A 24,495-nucleotide genomic window follows, 5' to 3' on the forward strand; every position below is an offset into this window, starting at 1 on the left:
AAAAACGCTGAAAGCCTGACCGCTTTGCGCCTTGTCAGGATTTCATTGATATCTCACTTTCTTGACAGCAAAACTGATGTAACTTTTCTAGTCCTAATTTTTCTGACTTTTATTCCCACTCACTCCTAACAGTCGTTTTGTGGAGCCACATGACTTGTCCGTATCCTGCCAGTGTCCCACTCCCCTCAGCACTTCTGTCACCCAGCGACACACTGACAAGCCTGCCAGCTAATGAATCCCCAAAACAAGCTGAAGCTGCAGCAAACACACAGACTGCTGTAATAGACTCTGGTTTTAAATTGACTGCTCTGCTCGGGGACCCCCGCCGACACCCTGGGTTTGGACTGCAGCTTCCCCGACGGATCGGTGCAGACGGTTTCTACTGAGGAAGGCTTTGGTTACCCTTTTTTTGTGTTTCATCTCTCTCCTTCTCTGCCTGTCTCTCCCTTTTCCCTCAGGATGTACCCGATAAAAGAGGTTCCTGTGGAGGCAGAGGCCCTGACTGACTGGCTGTACCAGAGGTTTGTGGAGAAAGAAGAGTTGCTGGCCCAGTTCTACAACACAGGTCTGTCTCACCATCTCAGTTTAGTAAAGTCAAACTGAAATATAAACTATAATGACAGTGTCACTATTGCACACATTTTCTCTGTCTTTTAAAAGAGGCATAAAACTGCTTGTGGAAGTTGTGGAAATCACTTCCTCATTTACAGACAGTCAACAGTTTACTTGAACAGAAAATTTAAATTTCGGTCACTTAATATTTTGCATCGAGTTGTGCAGCAGCATCATCATCATCGTCATCTTCTCCAAAAGCTTCAAGCCACGGACACTACTTTTTTCGTTCCACTCTGGAATTTTTGAGGGCATTATATAATGGACGCATTTACACGCTCAGAGTTCGGACACTCAAATAAATTGGCAGGTAGTAAATGTAGTGCACTATACAGTGAATAGCGAGTTATATCAGATGCAACCGGTTGCTGAGCTTCAAGCCTCTGTGTTGTGTTTCCTATGGCAAAGTCTGACCAACATCTGAGGACACACTGTCAACCTCCATGGTCCGCTTCTGACTAGAGTATATCATAGCCCCGTTTAGTTTACGAACAATAATAAAAGAAGTTTGTTTGTTTGTTTGTTTTTTTAACAAGCCCACATTGTTCGGTTATGAACTTTTTCACTTGTTCATGAACCACTCCAAATACGTAGCACGGCAAAAGTAGCTAGTTAAGGCTGATATTTAAATTATGTGACGATGAGGCAAGCAGAGGGGGTAAATGCTTTGAGCACAGAATATCGTGGAGGTTCCTCCCATACTGCCACATTGCATTTCTTAAATTTCTAAACCAAAATAAACTTTAATTTAAGTTCAACTTTAAACCACAACAACTTCTGTGGCATCCTGGTTCAACAGAATGCTAAAAAAAAAAAATCTCCGTAAGAGCAAAAATGCTGACGAGTTTGTATTTATCCGTCCCTCAACAGGATCATTCCCCCCTCCCGAAGGACACAAGGAGGCAGTTTCCCGGCAGATGACCCTCGACCCCGTGTGGCTGTGTATCATCCAGTTGTTTGCTTTTGTCTCCGCCTACATGTGGTACAGCATCTTCCAGTACCTCTACTGCTGTTTATTTTGAGTGCGCTGATGAGGCGAGAGTCTTTATCGGACCACTGGAAAAGCCTCAGGATCAGTTGGTGTGTGGCCCGGCGTCATACTTGCCCCCTACGATGGATGAATGTACATTTGCAACAGTGGAGAGACTTATCCGGAAACAAAAAACATATGAAGACAAGTACACAAACAAACAGATTACCGAAACCCATAGAATATGAAACTGGTCACAGGCAAAGTTAACTTACACACAACCCCTAATACCACACACTCACTCCAACGGCCTAGTAGAATAATCTCTCGCACTCGTCACGACTCACATTTTGATGTTTACACGTCCTCATACACGTAGACGCTCGCACGTACATAACTTTTTATTCAAAGTTAACAAAATGAGGCTCAGGACTCCTCCAGAAGACGTTCTGGACCGGACTCTCTCTCTCTCTCTCTCTCTCTCTCTTCCCCTCCGAGGCTTTAGCCGTTGTAGTTTTACAGAGTATAAAGTATGTATGGACGCGTGCGTGCGTGAGTGAATATATGTGACTAGAAGCATAACGTCTGCCCTTATTCTTCCTCCTGGCAAGAGCTGATGAAGCCCACTGGACCTCTGTTTCAGCCCGCTGACTAGCCAGCTGGCCACACCTCCCAGAGCGAGCGGCTGTACGAACGTTGAGGCTGCACAGCTGGCCGCTCCTCTGGTCTTCATTGCACTAAGGAATCCATACTGCCCTAACTGCTCCCTGCCCCAGGAAATGCTCCTCAGTGGTAGCTTTCAACGTTCTATTTTCTTTTGATTTCTTCCCCTTTGACCCGCATATCTCCACAACTACAGCCATCGGTTTTTTCGTTGTCGTTGTTGTCGTCTTTTTTCTGTTGTTGTTGTCGTTGTTGTTGTCGTTGTTGTTGTTGTCGTCATCGGGACTTTTTTCCCTGAGTCCGCCTGTCCGTTGAGGCAGGTATTCTGAGCTCACCGAGATAGGGGGATCATGTTTACACTGGCGGCCCTGCTGAAAGCCTGAAAGGGACAGTGGCTATGATGCGGTGCTTGATTAAGGATCTTTCTCTGTTTCAGACATGAAGGGAGGAAGAGGAGACAGTGCTGTAATGTTAATTCAAAAAAGAGGGGAAATAAAAAAAATAAAAAAAGTATGGTGGTACGCAGGGCAAGAGTTGCAGTCCGATCACCTTTAAAGTAACTCCCTCTATGTGGATTCTCCTTTTCATCCTCTGCTCTCCCACGTGAATACACACACACACACACACACACACACACACACACACACACACTTACACAGACACACACATGCGCACACACAGCCCTGTGCAGCTACACAGCAGAGTAGACGTCTTGCTCGAGGATCATGTCCGCGAGCCAGTCTGAGAAGGCACAGACTCTTACTCCCCCATTGGACTTTATAGTTTTACAAATATCTAAGCCATATGCTTATTGTCGTCGGGGTGGGAAAAAGACATGGAGAAAAAAAAATATGATTTTTTTTTTTTATTTTATTTTATTTTATTTTTTATAGAAAGCTACCCTAATGTTCAGCAATCTAAAATAGAGATTTTGGCTTACAGAACTATAGGTGTCATTACTGTAAATTTACAGCATAACCTGCCTAAGTGAGTGTGTGTGGTTGTCGTTTCCCCCTCATTTTTGATATATATATGATTCATGTCGTGTTACTCTGTGACGTCAGAGTGTGGCGACAAATTCACCACAAGTGGTCAAATTTTATTTCATTTTTAATTACATTACAACGTTCGTCCTCATGTCATGGTATGTTTAAATCTTGTACATAACGAAGCCGAGGAAGAGTTTTCATCGTCGGAAATTAAATAACTGCAGCGTTTCCGCTGTCTTCTGGTCCATGATAATTTCTGAGACTTTTAGTTTAAATTATCATGAATGTTTTAAAAGAAGAAGAAGAAGGCAAGGATTTTCCCTTCACTTCTCAGTGTTATCATGTTTCGTTTTCTTTTTTTTGTTTTTTGGGGTTTTTTTTGTTTGGTTTGTTTTTTTGAGCTCCTGAGCAGGAAGCTGTCGCGTGCTTCAAGACATCAGAGATACTGTACGTTTGATACACCATTTGCACAATGACATATGGGCCCACTTGTACAGTTTGACGTTTTAAATCATCAGGAATTAGTGGAAAACCGCGACTGTAATGACAGTTTCAAGGAGTCTTGCTAAAACTGGGTCAGTGAGGAAAGGAGCACTCTTCACTAACAAGGGAAAGTCTGGCAGGGCCCTGCAATGATGCAGCTGTTCTCTCTCGAATGTAGTTGTGTTGTGGTTTTGAGGTCAATTATATGTAATTTGCTTAGCCTGCTTTAATTAGGAAAATTATAGAGGAGCAGCAGTTATTGTTATAAACTAATGCATAAAAGGTGCATTTTAGTAGATACTGCCCTCCACGTGCGCCGCTGTTGGTAGACACTCTGTGAAATTTTTTTTTTTTTTTTTTTAAAGGGCTACCTGATTGGGTAGGTGAAAACATTTTAAATCAGGCTGTAAATGTGTTTCATCCAGCGGCCCTCTCAGATTCCCCTCCATCGTGAGAGTGACTTGAAATTAAGTTTTGTTTTTTTTGTTTTTTGGGTTTTTTTTTTCACCTTTTAATTTTTTAATTTTCTTACCATGTTTCCAAAGAAGGCAGGGAATTGTTTTCCTAGATGGGGTTTTAAGAAATAAACACAATAGGGATTTAAACAAATTATACTAGAACTGTCTGTAATTTTCCATTTTGTACTTCTCCTTTAATTCCTAGCTACACAGCCATTTTACAACACAAAAAACTTGTGCTGGAATAAAACATCATAAAGATCCTAACCCGTGTACTGCTTCTCTTTAATATTTTTGTAGTCACAGTAAATAGTCAGATATAATGGTACAGGACCCTCACGGGGGGGACACAAGATAAGTCCATAGGATTGTGGGAAGCTTTTTCCTCTTCCCTAAACCGTTTTTGTTTCGTTTTTTTTTTTTTCGTTTTTTTTTTTTTTTCTTTTACCTTATTGAAAATCGTCAATCTGATTACAATAAAAATGTGCATAAGAACAAAAGACGAAACAAAATGCCAGCGGTATGAAACACATGTTTACACAAATAAACATTCAGTAAAAGGATAATGCTGGAAGCTTGTCACATTCAGCTGAACTTGATATATAGGAGAGAAAATCAATAACTAGAAGTTTACTATGCATGCATTCAAGTATTCGTTTTATAGGTCTTATAAAATTGTTTGGGTCTATGTTAAAATGCTGCGTGAATTTATGCTCACAAACTAGTTCTTACATAGAAACTTGTTTTGAGCTGCGATCAGACATTTAGTCGATTGATTGCGTAGAGAACTGACTGGCAGCAATTTTGATCATCTCTGAAGTTTTGAGTTTTTTTGTTTGTTTGTTTGTTTTGCATTTTTTTCCTTTAAAAACAAAGTTCTCTGGTTCCAGTTTCTCAAATGTGAATATTTGCTGGGGTTTTGTATTTTGGTTTTTTTGTTGTTGATTTTTTTTTTTTTTTTTTTTTTTAAAGATATCGCCCTGGGCTCTGGGAAACCGGGATAGACCTATTTTCTGACATTTTATAAAAACAACTAATAAATGATTCAAGCAATAAAAATATATATATATATTTCTGTTCAACAGTGCTGTAAATTGGAAGCTTTAAATTACACTTTAAAATATATAATATACACAGATAGGTCCATAAGTATTTGGACTGTGACACAATTTTTGTAGTTGATTTAATAAGAAATGGGGGGGGCCACAACAGTAGACTGATGCAATGGTTACAACTTGTGACCTTGGTGACAAAGGTCACAGGTGTTCATTGCTCCGTTTTTAGGGGATCACCAGTCAAAAAAGTAGTGATGATGGAAACACTAGACAAGAGCCTGGGTCAGTGTCTCTGTAATTGCACTTTGTCATTTATGAATCCATTCAGTTCAAAGAAATTCGTGTAATCAAATCGGGTTAAATAGAATTAGTTGTACAGCTAAAATATATGTATTAGTAGGTAAGACTCTGATGTAGGTCGTGCAGAAATTTGCAGTATCTCTAAAATCCTCGATTCCCACTGATTTTTAAGTTACACTCTTGAAGGGGGTGTCCTGTCTTGCCTGCAAATGTAAATGTCAACCGTCCCATTTTCTCTTCACTGAGGTTTGGGCTGAGAATGAGTCTCTGGGTAACCGAATCCTGTGTTTGCTCAGTTCCGTGCCCGTTGTTTAGCTGCCGAAAGTCACTGGTTTATGTTACAGATCTCTGCTTTCAGCCCTGACGTCGGGCCTCTGACAGTGAGATGCAGAGATCTCCTTACCTTAGCAGAGGGTAACTGCTGCCCTCAGTCACAGACAGATCATTAATCTTACTTTGGAGTAGAATATTTAGAGGCAAAAACCTATTGTGCCCATGCTCCGGGGTCACTGGAGTATAGCTATAAGTGGAGGTGTGGTTAGAGGTTAGGGAAAGGGGAGACACACTCAGTAGGCCCATTCAGATAAGTAAGGGGGTACTAAGCACAGGTGAATAATATTCAGATCCTTTACCTCAGTAATAGTAGTAATACACCTCAGTGTTAAAGGACTCAAATACAAGTAAATAGTAATGAGCAGCATTTTTATCTGGAGTTGGTTTTAACTACTGAATGAAGTGCTGAGCTGTTCGTTCTGCAAAACCTCAATATTAAGTATATAAATTTAAATTATTTCTGTCAATAACTGAGCCCCAAAAAAGAAATTAGTGTCTGCATCTTGAAACAGGAAGAAATGAGGCACACCCTTTGTTGCACTAAGATTACATAAAAGTTGGTTTTAGATAAGTAGTTCTGTTTTTAATTTATTTTTGCTTTTTATGAGAAAATAAATCTGTAAGGATGTAAAACTATAATGGCTTGATAAGAGGGAGACATTTGTCACTGAATGCATCATGTTTTAGTTTAGAGGCCTATCTCTATGTTTTGTATGAAAAATAGTCTGCAAAATAAATGGTATAAGTACAGATGTTACATAAATGTAGTGGAGTAAAATGTACAATATTTCCCTCTAAAATTTTGTGAAGTATAAAGTAGCGTAACATGATGAGGCACGTTACAACTGTACTTACAGGCGTAGTTTGGCATTCGAAAAAATAAACCCATTAATTTTTTTTGCGCTAAGAGTCAGAATAGAAGATTGATACCACTGTTGCTAAATATGAAGCTACGGCCAGAAGCTTGTTAGCATAGCTTGGCATAAAGACTGAAAACCTGGGGAAGCAGGTAGCCTGTCTTGCCCAAAACGTAATGAAACCTGCCTACCAGCCCCTCTGAATCTTACTGAGCAGTGAATTATGTCTTGTGTGTTTAATCATTACAAAACCCAAAGTGTAGAAACTACAAGCCGCGGTTTTCCAGGCTACATGCCAAACCCATTTTTTTGGCCAGGAGCACCGACTTTTCTGGAGTCTCCGCGGGTGTATTTTAGTAGATAACAAGTCTCGAGAACGTCACTCTTGTTGGCCTAGAGAAAGTATGGATTAAGCAAACAAACATGCCAATTAGTGAGCTTTGGGCAGATTTTTTTTTATTTTTTTTTATTTATTTTTTTATATAAAACCTTTGTACAGAGCCAGGCTAGCTGTTTCCCCCCGTTTACAGTCATTATGCTAAGCTAAGCTGACTGGCTGCCTGATATAGCTTCATATCTATCCCACAGATATGAGCGTGGTATCAATCTTTCTGAACTGACTCTGTTCAATAAAGACAATGAAGGTATTTCTCAAAATAACAAATTATTTCTTTAAGTACAGTAATTGAATAAATGTATTTTGTTGTATTCCACCACCAGTACTATGAGTTCCCACCTGCACTTCTGCCTACTTGCAGGACTGATTATCACTGTGATGCGGTTTGAGAGATGGTCAAGTCGCATAATACCCCCTCTATCAACTGCTATGACATTGGATATAGGGGGTATTATGTGCCCTAAGATTGTTGGATTCCCAGGATAAATGGAACAAAGGCCAGTGTGGCATGCCATCAACTAGATTTCTCTAGCAGTTGGAGTGATATGTGGAGGCTCGGGTCTGCAGGAAAGCCACACGCCTCAGGCAGCCAATGGGAATCGAGGGCGAAAACAGCGGGAAGTGAGTTGGAAAATGGGATTAAATATGCACGAAGCGTCACCAACCCGCCAAAGGGCTAACAGCCAGGAGCCAACAGGGTGGCTGCTGCTCAGCGTGCCGTCCAGATGGATGAGGTGTAGCGTCAGCCTGCATGGAGAATCTTGCTCCTCTGTACAAGCTCAAAATCTCGTTCCAAGGTCACCCACATTACTCAGACAAACGAGTCTCCAGAGGAACGTGTGTGTGTGTACGTTTCCTCTGCGGAAGCGCCAGCGTTCCTCCTCCGACACCTGCAATGAACTATTTCACGGACACCGCTCCCCAAGCTAATCAATGTCACGCTTTGATGCCTCCTCCCTCACGAATGCCGCGGGGACTGCGGCGTCCCTCGAGTCAGTGGGCACTATAAACATCCAGCTGTGGAGAGGAGGGCCGGGCTGAATGCCACTGCAGCAGCCGCCGGCATCGCAGAGTCTCCCTGGCCCTCCCTGCTGTCGCAAGAGAGCACGATGGGTGCGACGGCTGGTCGAACCCCTCAGTGCTGTTAAGATCACATACAAATCCTTGTCAACGCATCAACAGTTACAAAAACATTTTTTTTAAACGTTTCTTACTTTCCCAGTTGTGGATAGTTTTGCTTTTACGTATCAATATTTTTGAGATATTTGTCTCTGAGATTTCTCCCTCCAGCCTGACACAATTAAGATTTTTTTTTTTTTTTCACACCATTAAAAACTGCATTTGAAAAATGTGTCCTCATAGAAACAATGTACCAGTAACTCAGGATAAACCGCGACACATAAAACGAAAACTAACTGCATGGTTATATGAGGAAATGTTCTTGTTATTTTGGGTGCACTCTGACTTTGCGCAGTGGTCCCATACTTTTTTGGCCTGTAACCCTTTAAAAGGAAGCGAGGCCTACTTGTGACACCTTGTGACAGGTCGCACAGCCCATGTTTTTCCTGGTTTGACCAAAAGGGTAATTTTCCCCTGCTTGGATTGTAACATTTGAAAAAAAAATACTGAAGCCAGGAGAGCCAAAACTATCCAGTAGCTTACAATGAAAAAATGAGAAAATAATGAGTGGTACCCAAACTCCAGACCCTACAAAAGTCCTTAAAGGGATTCCAGGGCTTAAAGTACCTGCCAACTTATTTATTACTAAATAAGCAACATTTAAGACTAATGTCCGGGGGAAAACATATCTTTAGTTATTGGTTTTTGAGAGTTTAAACAAAAACAAAAAAAAGCAATTGGCTTCATCAGGACTTTGTGGAGGTGGTTTAATAAGATTTGACTGACAGTGGTCTCCATGGCAACATAGTCAAAAAGAACCCAAGGCTGTCCTCAGATTCTGATTCCGATTCTTCTGTTGCTCGGATCTGATTGGTCCATGGAATTACGTGACATCACCTGTTTCCAACACAAACTTCAAACCGACTAGAAACGACAAAAATAATAATAATAATAAAAACTGAAAAATGGGAAATAAATCAAATGTCTCTAACTCCTGGAAGACATATGTAACTTTTGACTGAAGGACAATTTTAAATCTTCCTCTTGCAAAAAAAAAAAAAAAAGTTTAATTAAGGAGCAAGAACGCTGTTTGCTAATTTATAACGCTCGGGGTTTCGCTGCTAACAGCTTGATTTGGTCTGATAAGACCAGTAGCTTGCAGCAGCTAATGCTAGCTAATGCTAGCAAATGCCAAGACAGACATTCCTTCGACACTGACAAGACTGAGATACTCTGCTTTGCTACTGTTACGCATTTTAATGCTTGTTCTCAATGTAAGACACACCGAACCTGATCAGAAGACATGTTTGTCGAGTCCCATTCCACTTGCTCTCAGCCAAGTCGCCTAAAGAAGGTGTCCGCACACAAAAATGACAATTCGCCGTGTTAAGGGGGGTTATGTGTCAGAGTGTTTCTCCCCCAAGAGTTCCTGGACCCCCCCCCCCCCCCCCCAATAAATCAGCAATTTGTCATTGTTACACTGTGATTTTGTACGGATTAAACAATAATACTATCACAGTGTTGATTGGTGAGCTTTAGAGGTGCTTGTCTGTGGACTGTGTCAACCTTCAGACGGAGCCAAGCCGGCCGCTTCTCTGCCAGTTCCCAGTCTTTATGCTAAGCTGAGCCAACCGGCCGCTCACTGTGGTCTCACAATTACCACGCAGACGCGAGCGCGGTCAATCAGTCTCCTCGTCTCACTCCAAAAAAAAGCGAAACACGTATTTCCCACAATGTCGAACTCTCACTTTTATTTCTATTACTGTTGTGCCCTTCATGTGTGTTATCTCGTCTTGAGACTCACCTTTGACTGAAACTGCAGCCAAAGCTGGGGGGGGGGGGGGGAGTTGACGTGAGAACCATAAGCCTCCTGTTACCCTCAACACAGGAGCGCGGTGAAGGGGTTACTACGGGATGCGACTGTCTGTCCTCCCCGTCGCTCCCTCTCAACTTGCTGGCCTTTAAACGGGGGCAGCTGACGTCAGAGTGGCCTCGGGCACCCGACTGTCTCTGTTGTCTCTAGCTGTCAGTTTTCCGCTCGCCCCCCCCCATCACCACCGCCCCCCCACCACCACCGACTGTTGCTGGCTGATGTCCACAGTCCTCCAGCTCTTTGCAGGAGTGACCTTTTGCAGAGGCAGACTGACAGACCGACTCCGGCGCTCGCTCTCCAGCAGGCCGTGTTTGAGAAGTGCCGGTGCTTGGTAACAGCGGCAGGGAGCGCGCGGGGGGGGGGTGGTTGGTTTGAGGACCGTTTGTTGACGAAAATCCCAGAGATTGCATTGACCTCAGGCAGGGGATCACACATCAAAGTTTATTTGCAATGAGAAGAAAAAAAAAAAAAAAATCTTTTGTCTTTGCCGCGTCCAGGATTTACTCAAGTCACGCTTTAATTAGGATTCAAATGCAGCACAAGACTAAGGATTGAATGTGATCCGTTGAATGTGGAACTGAAACGAGGATAACGCCCCCCCCAAGAGATTATTTCAGTAAAGAAAAGAAAAGAGAAGATGTTCCTGTAGAAAGTAAACACCCATGTCTGGGTGTTCACAGAACTTTAAGCTTAGGTAAAAGCATCTCTGATCATCTAGAAAAGGGCAGAATAAATAATTATCAGTATTTTTTATTTTTTAACAATGATTTTGTTTCACTCAGTGTTAGTGAAAAATGCCCCCTCGAGCCAAAGGCAATGTCGTAAATGTTTTTTTTTTCCGCTTCTCTGACTTAAAAGCCCAAAACCCCAAGATTTTCATGTTATAATGACATAAAATCGAAAACATCAGCAAATCTTCACATTTGAGAAGCTAAAACCAACAAATATTTGGCTGTTTTTTCTTTCTTTTTTTCCTGAGAGATGCCATAAAAAATGGTCATCAAATTGTCGGTGATTAAAAGCAACTAGTCAACTAACAGACCATACTTACATCAGGGAACCATATTGCATTTTTTTTTTTTGTTTGTTTGTTTTTTTCCAGAGCAGACTGTTTATAGCGGTGAACATATGCGATGCCCAGAAATAGGAGCGGAGTGAGAGGTCGCGGCGTGTGGCTGCCTCTCAGATGGCGACTCTTCAGGGGGCCCCGATGGTCAACTCAAACGACCGGGGGCGACGCGACGCGACGCCCGTCAGCTCTGCCGCGGGTCTCACAAACGTAGGAAACTGGAAACTGCTGGTGGCAGCCTGCGACCGTTTCCTGCCTTTGCGAATAACTGGGGATTACACGGCGAGGCGAACAAGGCCCCGAGGATCACGTCAGTCAGTGTCACAGACAAGAAACATTTTTTTTTTTTTTTTTTTTAAATGCTGTCTAGTTTGAGATGCATGGTATTTTTTATTTTTTATTTTTTTTACTTCTGCTTAAGTTCTTTTGAAAAAAAAAAATCTGCTTCTTTCAAAAGAGCTGAAGTATCTACTGCTTTCAGTGCCTGATCCATCAAATGGTTTTGCAAGGGCTTTTTCAAACATGGGCAGTCTGTTCCTTTAAGTTCACAGGATTTTAGAACAAACACAAAACTTTTTTTTTTCTTTTTTTTTGGGATTTATAGTCACAAGTTACTTGGCCCTTGGATATTTTTGTAGAGCTATTCTTAACTTTGCTTAATTAACTTTCTAGACAGCCACTCTTACTGTTCCTCGAGAGGAAGCGAAGTCCCAGGGCTTCGGCCAGAGGGAACACTTTCTTCCCTTTTTCCACCTCTTCACATGATTCAGTCCCTTTTGATCTGAGCAGTGTCAAATATTGAATTGTCAGAGACACAATCAAACAGTTTATTGTTTATTGGTATCCCTAGTGACTTGTTGCCTTGGCTACAACTACTCTTCCTGCGGTCCATATTAAAATATAAAGTAGAATGTATATTTATACTTAGTCTAAATTCAGTAAATAATAGTTATAATAAAAACATATGACATTCAAACATTTAATTGAATAATTATAAATAACTATAAATAATATAATAAGTCCATAATAATAATTGCCAAATCATGTGCACATCCACTCTGCAAAGAAAGAGGAAAGGATACAAATTTTTCTTATGCCTCTTTAATAGTGTTTTAAACTTTTTATTTTTACTGGATTCTTGAAATATGACATATGACAGACTAATGAGCTATGGCTCGATCCCTAATCACAATATTCATACAGTGTAGTGCAAAATGCTGTGTTTGTCTGCACCAAAAAAGAAGAAAAAAAAAACAAAAGCAGTTTCAACAGTCCCAAAATGTGCATTAAGAGCCAGCTGCGGACACTGTTTAAGGTGTTCTGCAGACCATTTTCGTGGTCAGCAACGACGACCCCAAGCATACAGCATACAGCCAGAGTCATGAAGAGCCATCCTCAAGGCAAGAAGAACAGGGGGCCCCCAGCAACAGATGGTCCGCTCCCCCACAGAGCCCCGACCTCAACACCATGGAGTCAGCCTGGGATCACATTAAGAGACAGGAGACACTGAGACAGGCTAAATCCACAGAAGAACTGTGGCAAGAGAACTGGTGCTGTTTTAAAGTCAAATGGTGGTCACACCAAATATGGCTTTGTCTAAAGTTAACTGATATATGAAAACTATTCATGTCATTACTCTGAAACTATCCTAACCTAACCTCAGGTGCCTAAATATCAAGGAAACTCCAACCTTTTCACACAGGGTGGCTCAGAGTTGAGTGCGTGTTTTTGTCGCCACCCTGTGGACGGTTGAACACATGTCGTCCGCCCGCTCCACTCTCGCGGTTTCTCAGGCGCTTAGCAACCTCACAACTTGTATCTTCGCGATGACCAATCAGGAGTCACCGTGTGAGGCGCGTAGGCCAATCACAAATCGAGGATTTGGGCACTAATTTAAACCGGAGAGGAATAGCTGCTTGTTTTGTTAAGTGCAACACACACGAGTTAACGATACCTAAAAAAAACAAAAAAACAAAGAAGAGCAAACATTTTGTCTATGTTCAACATCTCAGTCGGGATTACATGCGTCCCCGGCGCAAGAGTCCACCGAGGGACTAATTTTGAAGTCGCTGGTTTATGTTTATGCTTAACGACAGCCGAGTCTATCCCAACGTTAACCGGTTTATTGGCTGGGTTAACGTGGAGTCAGGTAACCTAACGTTAGATTCGGTTTAAAGGAACAACATGCCGTCCCGTGTTGAGGACTACGAGGTGCTGTACACTATAGGCTCAGGTTCCTATGGAAGATGCCAGAAAGTAAAACGGAAAGCTGACGGGAAAGTGAGTAAACTTTAAACGTTTGTCTGCACGAAAGCCGCATTGCCTACCTGTAGCTAATTTATACTTGGGTTTACGTAAATTCAGTTGATTTTAAACGCTGCAATGTCGATCGTAAATGTCGGTTTTCTGTATATGATGTCACTGGCGAACTACAGTACTTCGTATTACCTTGGAAAGTTTTGTTTCTACAACCGAGGAACGTTTAAGGAATCTTACGGTTTATAGCACGAATCTTAAAAACATTGGCGAGCAACAACTTATGTTCAGTAACAGAGACATAAATGCCCATAGGAAGGTGTTGGTCAATTTACTTTGGCACCCAAAAGGGGGTAATTAGTGCTCTTTCTCAAGGCAGCCATTTTGACTTGTCCCAGGTGAGGCACAGGTTTACAGTGGCATGGCTCAACAGCTAAGCCACGACACCGAGCCGGCATGCACAATACGCAGCCCTGGCACTGGCACAACTAAATGTAATGGGAGCTTTTTTTTTTTTTTTTAATTTACTCCCAGTTGCATCTGTAAATGTCACCTTCATTATAAGAAGTTGGTAACAGTTCTTGCAAAAGTCAAAACAGCAACAAGACAACATATTGCTTTGTAAAGCAGTTTGGGAGGTTTAATGCCTCTTTTATTAGAGAGCTGACAGTAGTGAGGTGACAGGAAACAATGAGAGAAGGAGCTGGGAAATGACATGGAACAAAGATCTGTGGCTGGTCTTGAGCCAGGTAGGTTGTAGCCCATACCTGGTGATTTAACCCCACCATTAAAGTCTTTTCTAGAGCTTAAAAGTTTTTTGTTCTTGACCTTGGAAAGGGAAGTAACCTCAAGGTGCACAGCTCTTTTCCAGAGCTTTCAATTGCATCTCGGTCTTCTTTGTTACCCCAGTCTCTGTTCAAGGATGTCTCTCTGGCGTATGATGTGAATTGCCACCATGATTTTTCTCTGGTTGTTCACTGACTCCTGGTACATGACTTAATCCTGTTATCAGTCATGAATTCTTTGATTTTATGCTCTGTACTTCTGGTTAATTAGCCCTCTTTTGTATTGCAGATCCTGGTGTGGAAGGAGCTGGACTATGGCACCATGGCGGAGAGTGAAAAGCAGATGCTGGTGTCAGAGGTGAACCTCCTGAGGGAGCTCAAGCACCCAAACATAGTGAGGTACTACGACCGCATCATAGACCGGACTAACACCACGCTGTACATTGTGATGGAGTACTGCGAAGGTGGGGACCTTTCTAGCCTCATCAGCCGCTGCATCAAGGAAAGGTGACGATGTGATACTTAGTGTTGGAATAAACAGGGTACTGTAAGTTGTGTATTCATGTAAAATTCACGAATTATGTGTCCCTGCACTTTATATCTGTGCTCCCTGACACTATCCGAAGAATTAGGGCGTTATTTATTTATTTATTTTAACATTGCAGGCGTTATTTGGAGGAGCAGTTCATCCTGCGAGTCATGGCACAGCTCACGTTAGCCCTGAAGGAGTGCCACAGACGCAGCGATGGCAGGGCCACGGTTCTTCATCGAGACCTGAAACCAGCCAACATCTTCCTCGACATCAGGCAGAACGTTAAGCTCGGTGACTTTGGCCTGGCGAGGATCTTGAATCATGACACCAGTTTTGCAAAGACATTTGTCGGGACACCTTACTACATGTCTCCAGTGAGTTGTTTAATCCTGCTGTGTCTGACGTTTTTCTTCTTAAAATACCTGTTTTTGTGAATAAATGGAGTATTTAACCTGATCTCTTGACCCTCCTGATTGTAGCCTAACTGTAGCCTAATTATCCACCATCTGTCGATCCTTTTTTCTTTCAGGAACAAATAAACCGGATGTCATACAACGAAAAGTCAGATATTTGGTCACTGGGATGTTTGCTGTACGAACTATGTGCATTATCGTGAGTTTCCCAACTCCTCCTCGAGGTTTTTTTTTTTTTTTTTTTTCCCAGCAGCTGGTTTGTTGACTACAACTCTGACATTTTCCTGAATTTCTCCTGTTTAGCCCTCCGTTTACTGCTTACAACCAAAAAGAGCTGGCGGAGAGGATCAGAGAGGGAAAGTTCAGAAGAATCCCGTACCGATACTCTGAGGAACTGAATAGCTTACTCAGCAAAATGCTCAACTTAAAGGTTAGAAATTATTATATAACGATGCTATAATGTTGTTTGTAGCCATTCACTTTGCCAGACACTGTACTTATGCCACCAGCTACTCAGTTTTGGATATAGTTAGGTTACAGTAATTGGTCCTCTCTGTTGCCAGGACTATCTCAGGCCCTCTGTGGAGTCTATACTCCAGACCAGCCTGTTGGCTGATGCGGTTGCTGAGGAGCAGAGGAGGGCAGAGGTGCGACTCCGAAGGAGATCGGCGGACCCCGATTGTCTCCTTCACAAGCCGGCTGAACCGGCCCCCGCCCCTGCTACAGACCTCAAACTCAGGGAACAGGCGCTGAGGGACAGGGAAAAGGCACTGAGGGAACATGAACAGAGGCTGGAGCGTAAGATGTTCATCCTTACTCCTGTTTGTGCCACGCAGACCTTGAGTCAACGTCTCGTTAGGGTTTAATTGTACTGCGGCCTGGCCAAGAGAGAGTCTGACCCCTGCTTACCTGCAGTTGTTCTCAGTGCCTGAATAAACTTATTGAAGGTGCTTATGATGAATGATTAGAATAGCTGGGGATTCTTAGAAACATTTGTATATCATTCTATACCAGGTATAAATAGTCCGTTGATAACTGTGTAAAGAAGCACTTGGAGGATCTGTAAGTAAACTTGTCTCACTCTGACATTTAAGTATCCTCCTCCAGAATCCTGAAAATTAAACTCTTTACATGTGTATTACAGCCATTATTTACAGTTTTTATTTTAAGGATGTGGTTTGATACAGTACACTTAAGATTAGTAGCAGCACTAATGCAATGTGCCTGTCATAAACTAAGAAAACACTGCTTATCTTACCAAGAGGGTGGCAGTGCAGTCGAATAAACTTGTGTAACTGAAACAGGTTTGTGCATGTGGTTTCTGTAATAGAAATGTTTCAACCAAATTGTCTGCCTACTTCGAGTAACTTCCACACCTAGAGCCCCTCGCTGTAAATGTTTGCATACAGTTAGGTCCAAAAGTATTTGGACAGTGACACAATTTTGCCTTTGTGTACACCACTACGATGGATTTTAAACTAAACCGTCAAGTTGTGATTTGAAGTGTAAACTTTCAGTTTTAATTCAAGGGGTCTAACAAAAATATCACATTAACCGTTTAGGTTTACAGCCATTTTTAAACAGTCCCTCATTTTCAGAGGCTCAAACTGATTATCAGTCAATTGTCCAATTACTTTTGAGCCTCTGAAAAAATTGTCAATGTAGAAATACTAATGTACTAAACTGTTTGCATATTTCTAAAAGATGTGCAAATAAAACACATGGCAAATAACTGCTACAAATTCCAAAAATAAAGTTTTCCTTTGTCTTTTCATGGCAGAAAGAGAGCAGGAGCTGTGCGTTCGGGAACGGCTGTCAAATGAAAAGCTTGCACGGTAAAACTTTTTTTTTAAAGAAGGCCAGAGATGGTCAGTGAAACAATCCCTATGTTGTCATAGGGCCAGTTTTTTGGCCAGTCTTTTCACCTGATTGGTAGAATGAGTTCATTCTTATCTACTGTTTCAGGGCAGAGTGTTTACTGAAGAATTACAACCATCTACAGCAGCAGAGGGACCTGGCACCGCTCTACAGCAAAGACATAGGTATGGGAATCAGAAGAAGACCCCTGGACGTAATGAACCGAGACAAGAACTGAGCAGTTTTTATGTGTTTGTGCTTCTGTTTGGAATATGGAGGACTAAAATCAAGCTTATCACTTTTTAAATCATGCAAATAAAGTTTTAATACACAATTAAACCTGCATTTAAGGTTTCTAGCTCATATTACACGCCTGACAATCTGACATCCAGCTGTCACGTTGGCTATCAAAGACTGTTATTAGGGCTGCCTGAAGATATCAACTTTAGTCTAATCTTTGTTAATCAGTAACTCCTTCCTGTTTGGTCCTAGATGAGGCGAACCTTTCCCCTGGCAAGAAGAAAGTCCACTTTGCTGGCGAGAGCAAAGAGAACAAGCGGCCCGACAGTCGTCAGAGTGTGACGTCCCGGGAGCTGATGCTGAGGAGGCTGCAGACGGCCAATCTGCGTGCTAAAACACTGAATGAAGTGGAGAAGGCCTGTCTGTTCAAGAGCAGACAGATCCTCGGCATCCGATGACCACACAGATGATGTCTGTCTTGTGACTGAAGGCTATGAGTCATAATCACTGGATGTACACTTTTATTTTTTATGATAGTTGAATAGCTGTGACAATAGTGAAGCCAATCTGGTGTATTGTCATGTGTATGCTGTTGCTTCATAGTGACAATTTTATTTAGTTTGACTGTTTGATGTGTGGATTTTATAGGTAGCTGTTGTGATTTTACTTGATATTCTTGCTGAGTTTTTTTATATATGAAATATAAAAATTTGTTTGATAGTTGTAATAATTTACTAAGATAAAACAAGAACTTTATTCCTCCTGAAGAAAAATTTTGTTCCAAATAGTTTGAGTGGACATTGTTAAATAAATGTACATAGTAAATACGTTTTATTTATTGCATACGATTATATAATAGTAAAATAAATTATAAAGTACAACTAGTGGATTTCTAGTCCGATTTTCTGAATCTGTTGTATATAAATCTAAACATTTGCTCGAATAACTTCAAGGAGTTTTTAATTAACATTACAATTATACCACATCGACGCTGTTTAATCAAGGCCGATGGTTCCCACAAGGGGTCATCAGTTTCCCATGGCCAGTCAGCCACTGCAATGCGAGAGTCTCCTGCCGGTGGTTACAGCCAACACGGCAATAAACCTTCACACCTAAAACTCGTTGGTTCCTGATTAAAAGCAGATTAGACGACATAATTAGCGGGGACGTTGTCTTTACGTTGAGGTTTCCTTAAATAATGGGCGCGCAGTTTAAAAGTGATTAAATAAAAATGAAACGTGATTTGAATCTCAGGTTTCCCACAACGACAGGCCTAATCATTTTCTAAATCTCTTTTGTCAAAGGCATAACTAAAATTTGCTAATTCCATTTTTGAACAAAACCACTGAATGTTTTGTTTTTAATACATTTCATCAATGAAGGAGGCAGTTACAGGGACAGGGTTTCTCCGCTTACATGGGTGTATGCTGAACATCTTGACGAGTTAAACTACACGACATTTTCTAACTGAAGTACCGATACTAAATAGATTTACGGATCAATTAAGGGTGTCATCGCGGGAATACAGTTGCAATTGGCGTGCGTAGCAACAGCCGTTGTCTGGCTTGTGCGCTCCCCATACTGGTGAGAATCGCATAATCTGACCAATCAGATCCCACCTCGTAACCTCTCCACCAATAGAGATCGCGTAGGGGCGTGTCTTTACGGCGCGGTGTTCCGTGTGGAAAGTTTACCGGCTCGGGTGCAAAGTTTCAGCCGTCTGCAAACCAGAGCTCGTCGGCAAACGTATCTGGGATATGCTGGCGACCGCGGTGTATTTATACGGTAACTAGAATCGTATCACGGATTAATTTCGCCTGTTGTTGTCTGCCGAACGGGCCCGAGTGATGCTGCCGTCGCTGGATAATAGCAGTGAATGAAGACGCCGTTCGCACCGACCGTATTGTCTCAGGGAGCCCGCTAGCTTAACGTGAGTCGTTAGCTTGGAGTCGCACCGGAGAGCTAGCTAGCCGATGTCCGAGTGATCTCGTTAGAAGACACGGTGAAACGTTAGCTCGAAACTTGTCTCGACGGAGGACCACTGTGAGGAAGGGAAGATGGCTTGCGAGCCCAATCGAGTCCGGCTGCTCTGCATGCTCTCGCTGACTTTTGGGTTTTTCATTGTGGAGGTGGTGGTGAGCCGGATGACAGCATCTCTGTCCATGCTGTCGGACTCCTTTCATATGCTGTCCGACGTCATTGCGCTGGTAGTGGCTCTGGTGGCGGTAAGGTTCGCCGAGAAAACCCATGCGACCAACAAGAACACCTTCGGCTGGATCCGTGCGGAGGTGATGGGGGCTCTGGTCAACGCCGTGTTCCTCACGGCGCTGTGCTTCACCATCGTCCTGGAGGCGGTCGAGCGCTTCACCGAGCCCCACGAGATCGAGAGCCCGCTGGTGGTCGCCGGGGTCGGCGCCGCGGGGCTCCTGGTCAACCTGCTCGGGCTCTGCCTGTTCCACGGGCACGCCGGCGGGGGCCACGGGCACTCCCACGGAGGTCACTCCCATGGGGGTAAGAGCAAGAGGGGTAAAGCGGGCAAGTCCCAAAAGCCTGGGAACGGGTCTTCGGGAGAGGAGACCAACAACTTGGTGGGAAATCACAACAGCCCGGGAGACGCGAGACCGAGAAATGGTAAGTATGGAAAGTTGGAGCATTTTCACTGTACTGCAGTCTTGAGTTTTTAATCTTCCTTGTTTTCCTCCGCTATGTCAAATACACTACAGGCCATTAGAAAGTGTCCAAACGCCACAAATCCAGCTTTGTTGTGTCCCACAATTATTCTGACAACAGGCCCCAGACTTGTATCTCCATTGTTGGCAGTCCAGATTGCATAGCTACATTCGTACATCATCAGTGTAACCCAGAGGACACCCTACCCAAGTGACTAATAATCATTTATTTCCTCTACAACTGTGATATTTAGACATCTGTGTTTGCTATCAGATATTTGTTCTCGTTGTCACCCTCTCCTTGGAAACGTGGCCACCTTCTGTGACATAAACGGATGACGACTCAGGTTGCAGGCTTTGTAAAGACTGACCACGATCAGCTGTCTTATAAATAGAGATATGTAGAAGCTTCTGTCTGACTTGGCCGGGAAGCTGTCTTTGACGAGTTTGAAACTTGTCAAATTGGGCAAAATTCCCTAAGCTCTTGTGCCTCATTTTTACTGGTCACTCTGTACCCGTATTACCACAGTTGCTGTAAAAGTGAGTACAGTGTTTTTAAAGCAAGATTGTTATGCGGCCATGTTGTGGTATTTGGTTGCCATAGGGATACACAGACACAGCTCTTTCTTCTGTCTTTTTAAATCAGAAGTTTACAATCAATGACAGATTACCCACACAAAAGCACCCTCAGGCGTGCCCCTGGTCATCCTCGCTCACTTGAAGGGTTAAACCCATGCAGAAGACCATTTCTCCCCCACACTGTTAGGCCCTGCCACCCTCAATAAATGGGAGCTGTACCTTTCCCCTCCTCTGTGCACTGATCGCCGTTACTGGGTCATACATCAGTGTAACCGTGGAGGCGACAGCCACACCATTAGCCGTTGATGAATGACCCGTGAAGTCTCGGGATGAAAGCGAGCAGCCATTTCTCAGGTGCCGTTCCCCCCAGCACTCTGAATTCTGCCCCGCGGCACGCAATTACTAATTAAATGTGGTTAATGTGAATTACTGTAGAGTGTTTCTCAGCCTTTTGGGTCCCACATGCTGGGATTCCTCCGTGGCCGTCTGGTATGTTTCTCCTGTTCGTGGCCCCTAGCAGTTATACCACAGACTCAGTCACAAGGCTGAATTGTCTACCACAGTGATAGATAGAACATTGTTAGCAAGAAAAAAAAAAAACATCTTAATGGACTGTATGTCTTAGTAAATAGTCCGTAGTTGCCGTCCTCTGGACTTGAAATGGAGCAGCGCCAACATGTGTCACCTTATAACATCACAGGCAGAGTTGTGGCTCTTTTGTGTCAAGTTTCAAATGGACTACTGCTTCAACCCCAAATGATGTAACTGAACAATTTAACCACTTGTGGCTACTGATAGCATCTACTTGGACTCTTCTTATCTAGAGCTGATTTGTTGTGGCTTTTCTTTTGCACCATAATGAGATGATTATTGTTTTATTTTTTAATGACATCTCAAGGCAACGTTTTCTGTTTTTGTTACAGTCCCTGTTCTGTCTGTATAACTAGTTTTGAATGCTATCTTACTAGCTAGGTGCCGAAGTCCAGATGATTATTTAACACTCACCACATGTTCCAGTAAACTAAACCAACCTCCCTGTTTTTATCTTCAGAAATCAGCCGTAAAGACAGCACAGAGGTGCAGATGAATGGCAACACGCACTACGAGGAGATTGACCATGACCATGACCATGACTCGTCGTCGCAGCTCAACATGCGCGGGGTCTTCCTACACGTGTTAGGCGATGCCCTGGGCTCCGTCATTGTGGTCGTCAATGCTGTAATATTTACCTTTGTGTGGCAGCCCTGTAAAGTCGGTGAGGTGTGTGTGAACCCGTGTATCAACAGCCACACCACAGACCATCAGCATGTCAATCACACGCTGGTCGACCTGCTGGAGGGTCCTAATGTGCCGACCAATACTGCCGGCCCCTGCTGGGTCCTCTACTTGGATCCAACCCTCTGCATCATCATGGTGGGCATCCTGCTGTATACTACCTACCCGCTTCTCAAAGAGTCGGCTCTCATCCTGCTGCAGACCGTGCCCAAGCAGATCAACATGCACCGGCTCAACGAGCGGCTGCTGAGTCTGGACGGTGTGCTGGCCATCCACGAGCTGCACATCTGGCAGCTGGCCGGCAGCCGCATTATCGCCACGGCTCACATCAAGTGCCACGACCCCACGTCTTACATGGAGGTCGCCAAACGGATCAAGGACTTCTTCCACGACGAGGGCATCCACGCCACCACCATCCAGCCAGAGTTTGTCACGTTCAGCTCGGAGTCTCGGGATTCCCTCTGTGAGCTCTCCTGTCGGACTCAGTGTGCTCCCAAGCTGTGCTGCGGCTCTGCCGACAAACAGAGCGCAGGCTCTGACAAGAAGGCCAGCAGTGACTGCAAGCCAGCGGCCGCTTCAGCCTTGGAGGTGATCAGTGAGAACCCAGAGCAGGCTGCAGGCGTCCAGGTGTGCCCCCGGCCAGAGGCCGAGGTTACCATCACCAGGGAGGTGGAGTCGTCTCTGTGAGATGGAGGGGACAGAGTGACATGGAGGAGAAGCTGGAAAACTACCACTCTGGGCAGATATCATCATTATCATTTGCAGGACGCTGTTATCTTTTTGACCTGTAATTGCCCTGATAAGGAAATAATTTTCCATATCTTTGTATCCTCTGTCATTGCTCCTCCTAATGCTGAAACATCCTCCCCAAAAAAACCTTCTGTGTTCATGCATTTGAGCCTCATTTCTTCTCGTGTTCCTCTCTCTCATATTCAACCGCTCCTTCAACTTCCTCCCAGCCACTCCTCTGCCGCTTGGCCCCTCTCTTGCTGTCTGTTGCCCTGGCACTGTGGTGGCGATGCATGTTGGGGTTCACTGACCTTACCTCCTCCAGGACTGGAGCGAGTCCTGCATGAGTGTCCCTCATTAGCACCATGTTTCGATGCGTCATCTCTTCCCGTGGTGTTTCTGTGCCAAAGCTTCTCACTGCAGGACTGAAGGGATCGGAGAGACGCCCTCTCCTCCAAAAGGACACACACACACACACACACGACACATGCAAGTTGGAGCACACATCACTAGGTTATTTTGTTTAGCCTATGGACCTGTTGGCAAAGAGTCTACCTTCTTGTTTTTTGCGTAGGCTTTGAGCAGATCTATTTTCTTACCCTCTGGCTCCAAATGGAAGAGTATTGTATTGCATAATAATTTAAGTATTTAAGTTATTAGAAAAGATCTATTTCTCTCTGTAGATGCTGTTTGTAATATTTAGTTTGGATGATAGAAACATTTTTGCAACTTTTCTGTCTTTGAAGTTTTTGACAGACCATCTATGCTGTAGTCAGTTTTACAAATGTGATGTTTTTATAATCTTGTTTTTTCAGATTTTTTCTCTGGCCTTGACTCAGTTTTAATTGCAGTTATTAGTTGGATACAGAAGCCGTATCAACACCTCTCTCACCTTGCCTTTTAAATACAAAACTGCTGTGGTATAGCACTAAGTATAGTAGACACTGTTTACTGAACTTCTTGCAATGGCACAGTCGCCGAAATAAATGTTCATTCATAAAATTTGATGCCTTGCAAGCCAGAGGGTCGGGTCTGTCGTGAAGAAGTGAGCACTGTATGCCATTAGTGAAACACTATTCTCTGTGTGAATCTGTACTGGAAACTCTCTGATGGTGGCTGTAAATTTTCTTTTAAAATCCTCATGAATGTGTGCGGCACCTTGTCACAATCCACGCGGAGGGAGTTTTTATATTTTCAGGATGTTATACTGAGTTTGCATGACCAAACTGAGACCTGGTGAATTTTTTTTTTTTAGAGCTCCACCGAGAGCTCCAGTTGCTGCTTACCAGTACCTGCTGGTATCCTCCAACAGAATTCATAACAGTGTAGGGAATGACTCATCATATAGCTTATCTGTCCTTTGCTTTGGACAGCTGATCAGGCTATTTTTGCTGGATTGAAGTTCATATGGTGGCCTTTGAAATAGTTTGAATTTTCCTTTGTCACCACAGTTATCATTTAAAGGTGATCCACTGATGCGTTTCCGATTTCCACTCCCGATTACATGTGTATGCAATATAGAAATATGTGCTGGGAAATGTATTTTGACGTGTTCTTCATTTGCAATGTTCGGTCACTTTTATTCTGTGTCTTTCAAGACTTGAGCTCTATGTGTAAATTGAAACAAAAGTATTGTTTTTTTTTTTAATTTTAGATATGACATGTCAGCAGATGTGTTTTTTGAGATGGGTTTTTATATATATATATATATATATATATATATATATATATAATATATATAAAGTACCTGTCCAAAGTGTCATTGTGAAATAAAAAAAATTGGCTGTTTGGTACAGTTGAATGACCCAAATTTGTCGTTTGTCTTCCTCCTGCTTTCTGTAACTTCAGCATTCAGCACTTTTCAAATCCGAAGTTACATAGTGCTTTACCAGAAGAAGAGCGGCCACAGAGAGACTGAGCATGTCCACGCAGCTGCATTGTTTGTAGTTGTTTTGTGTCTCACATAACCTGTCCATGGACGT

General features: G+C 43.0%; 3 protein-coding genes across 4 annotated transcripts in view; all 3 read left to right on the plus strand.

Annotated features, from left to right (window-relative positions):
• The window catches only part of lpgat1 (lysophosphatidylglycerol acyltransferase 1), a 46,127-nt gene extending 43,623 nt beyond the window's left edge, over nucleotides 1-2,504 (plus strand). Inside the window, exons 6-7 of the mRNA XM_040125701.1 lie at nucleotides 459-565; nucleotides 1,483-2,504. Coding sequence (XP_039981635.1) covers nucleotides 459-565; nucleotides 1,483-1,634 — 259 coding nt within the window. The 3' untranslated portion in view covers nucleotides 1,635-2,504. The remainder of the gene's footprint in view (nucleotides 1-458; nucleotides 566-1,482) is intronic.
• A 10,512-nt stretch (nucleotides 2,505-13,016) lies between these two features.
• Nucleotides 13,017-18,086, plus strand: nek2 (NIMA-related kinase 2). Of its 2 annotated transcripts, none has more exons than XM_040126219.1 (9): nucleotides 13,017-13,458; nucleotides 14,509-14,726; nucleotides 14,885-15,125; nucleotides 15,281-15,363; nucleotides 15,468-15,594; nucleotides 15,728-15,962; nucleotides 16,945-16,999; nucleotides 17,130-17,206; nucleotides 17,514-18,086. In XM_040126219.1, exons 1-9 carry the CDS (start codon nucleotides 13,363-13,365, stop codon nucleotides 17,717-17,719), a joined length of 1,338 nt encoding a protein of 445 aa, XP_039982153.1. In that variant the 5' UTR covers nucleotides 13,017-13,362; the 3' UTR covers nucleotides 17,720-18,086. The 2 variants fall into 2 exon arrangements, with proteins under 2 accessions (XP_039982153.1, XP_039982154.1); XM_040126220.1 differs by lacking the exon at nucleotides 13,017-13,458 and adding an exon at nucleotides 13,871-14,183.
• A 554-nt stretch (nucleotides 18,087-18,640) lies between these two features.
• On the plus strand, nucleotides 18,641-24,197 carry slc30a1a (solute carrier family 30 member 1a). The gene is made up of 2 exons (XM_040125888.1): nucleotides 18,641-19,892; nucleotides 21,561-24,197. Exons 1-2 carry the CDS (start codon nucleotides 19,319-19,321, stop codon nucleotides 22,469-22,471), a joined length of 1,485 nt encoding a protein of 494 aa, XP_039981822.1. The 5' UTR covers nucleotides 18,641-19,318; the 3' UTR covers nucleotides 22,472-24,197.
• Nucleotides 24,198-24,495: the final 298 nt, after the last annotated feature.

The sequence above is a fragment of the Xiphias gladius genome, chromosome 4, assembly GCF_016859285.1.
Source record: "Xiphias gladius isolate SHS-SW01 ecotype Sanya breed wild chromosome 4, ASM1685928v1, whole genome shotgun sequence".
Taxonomy (NCBI): domain Eukaryota; kingdom Metazoa; phylum Chordata; class Actinopteri; order Istiophoriformes; family Xiphiidae; genus Xiphias; species Xiphias gladius.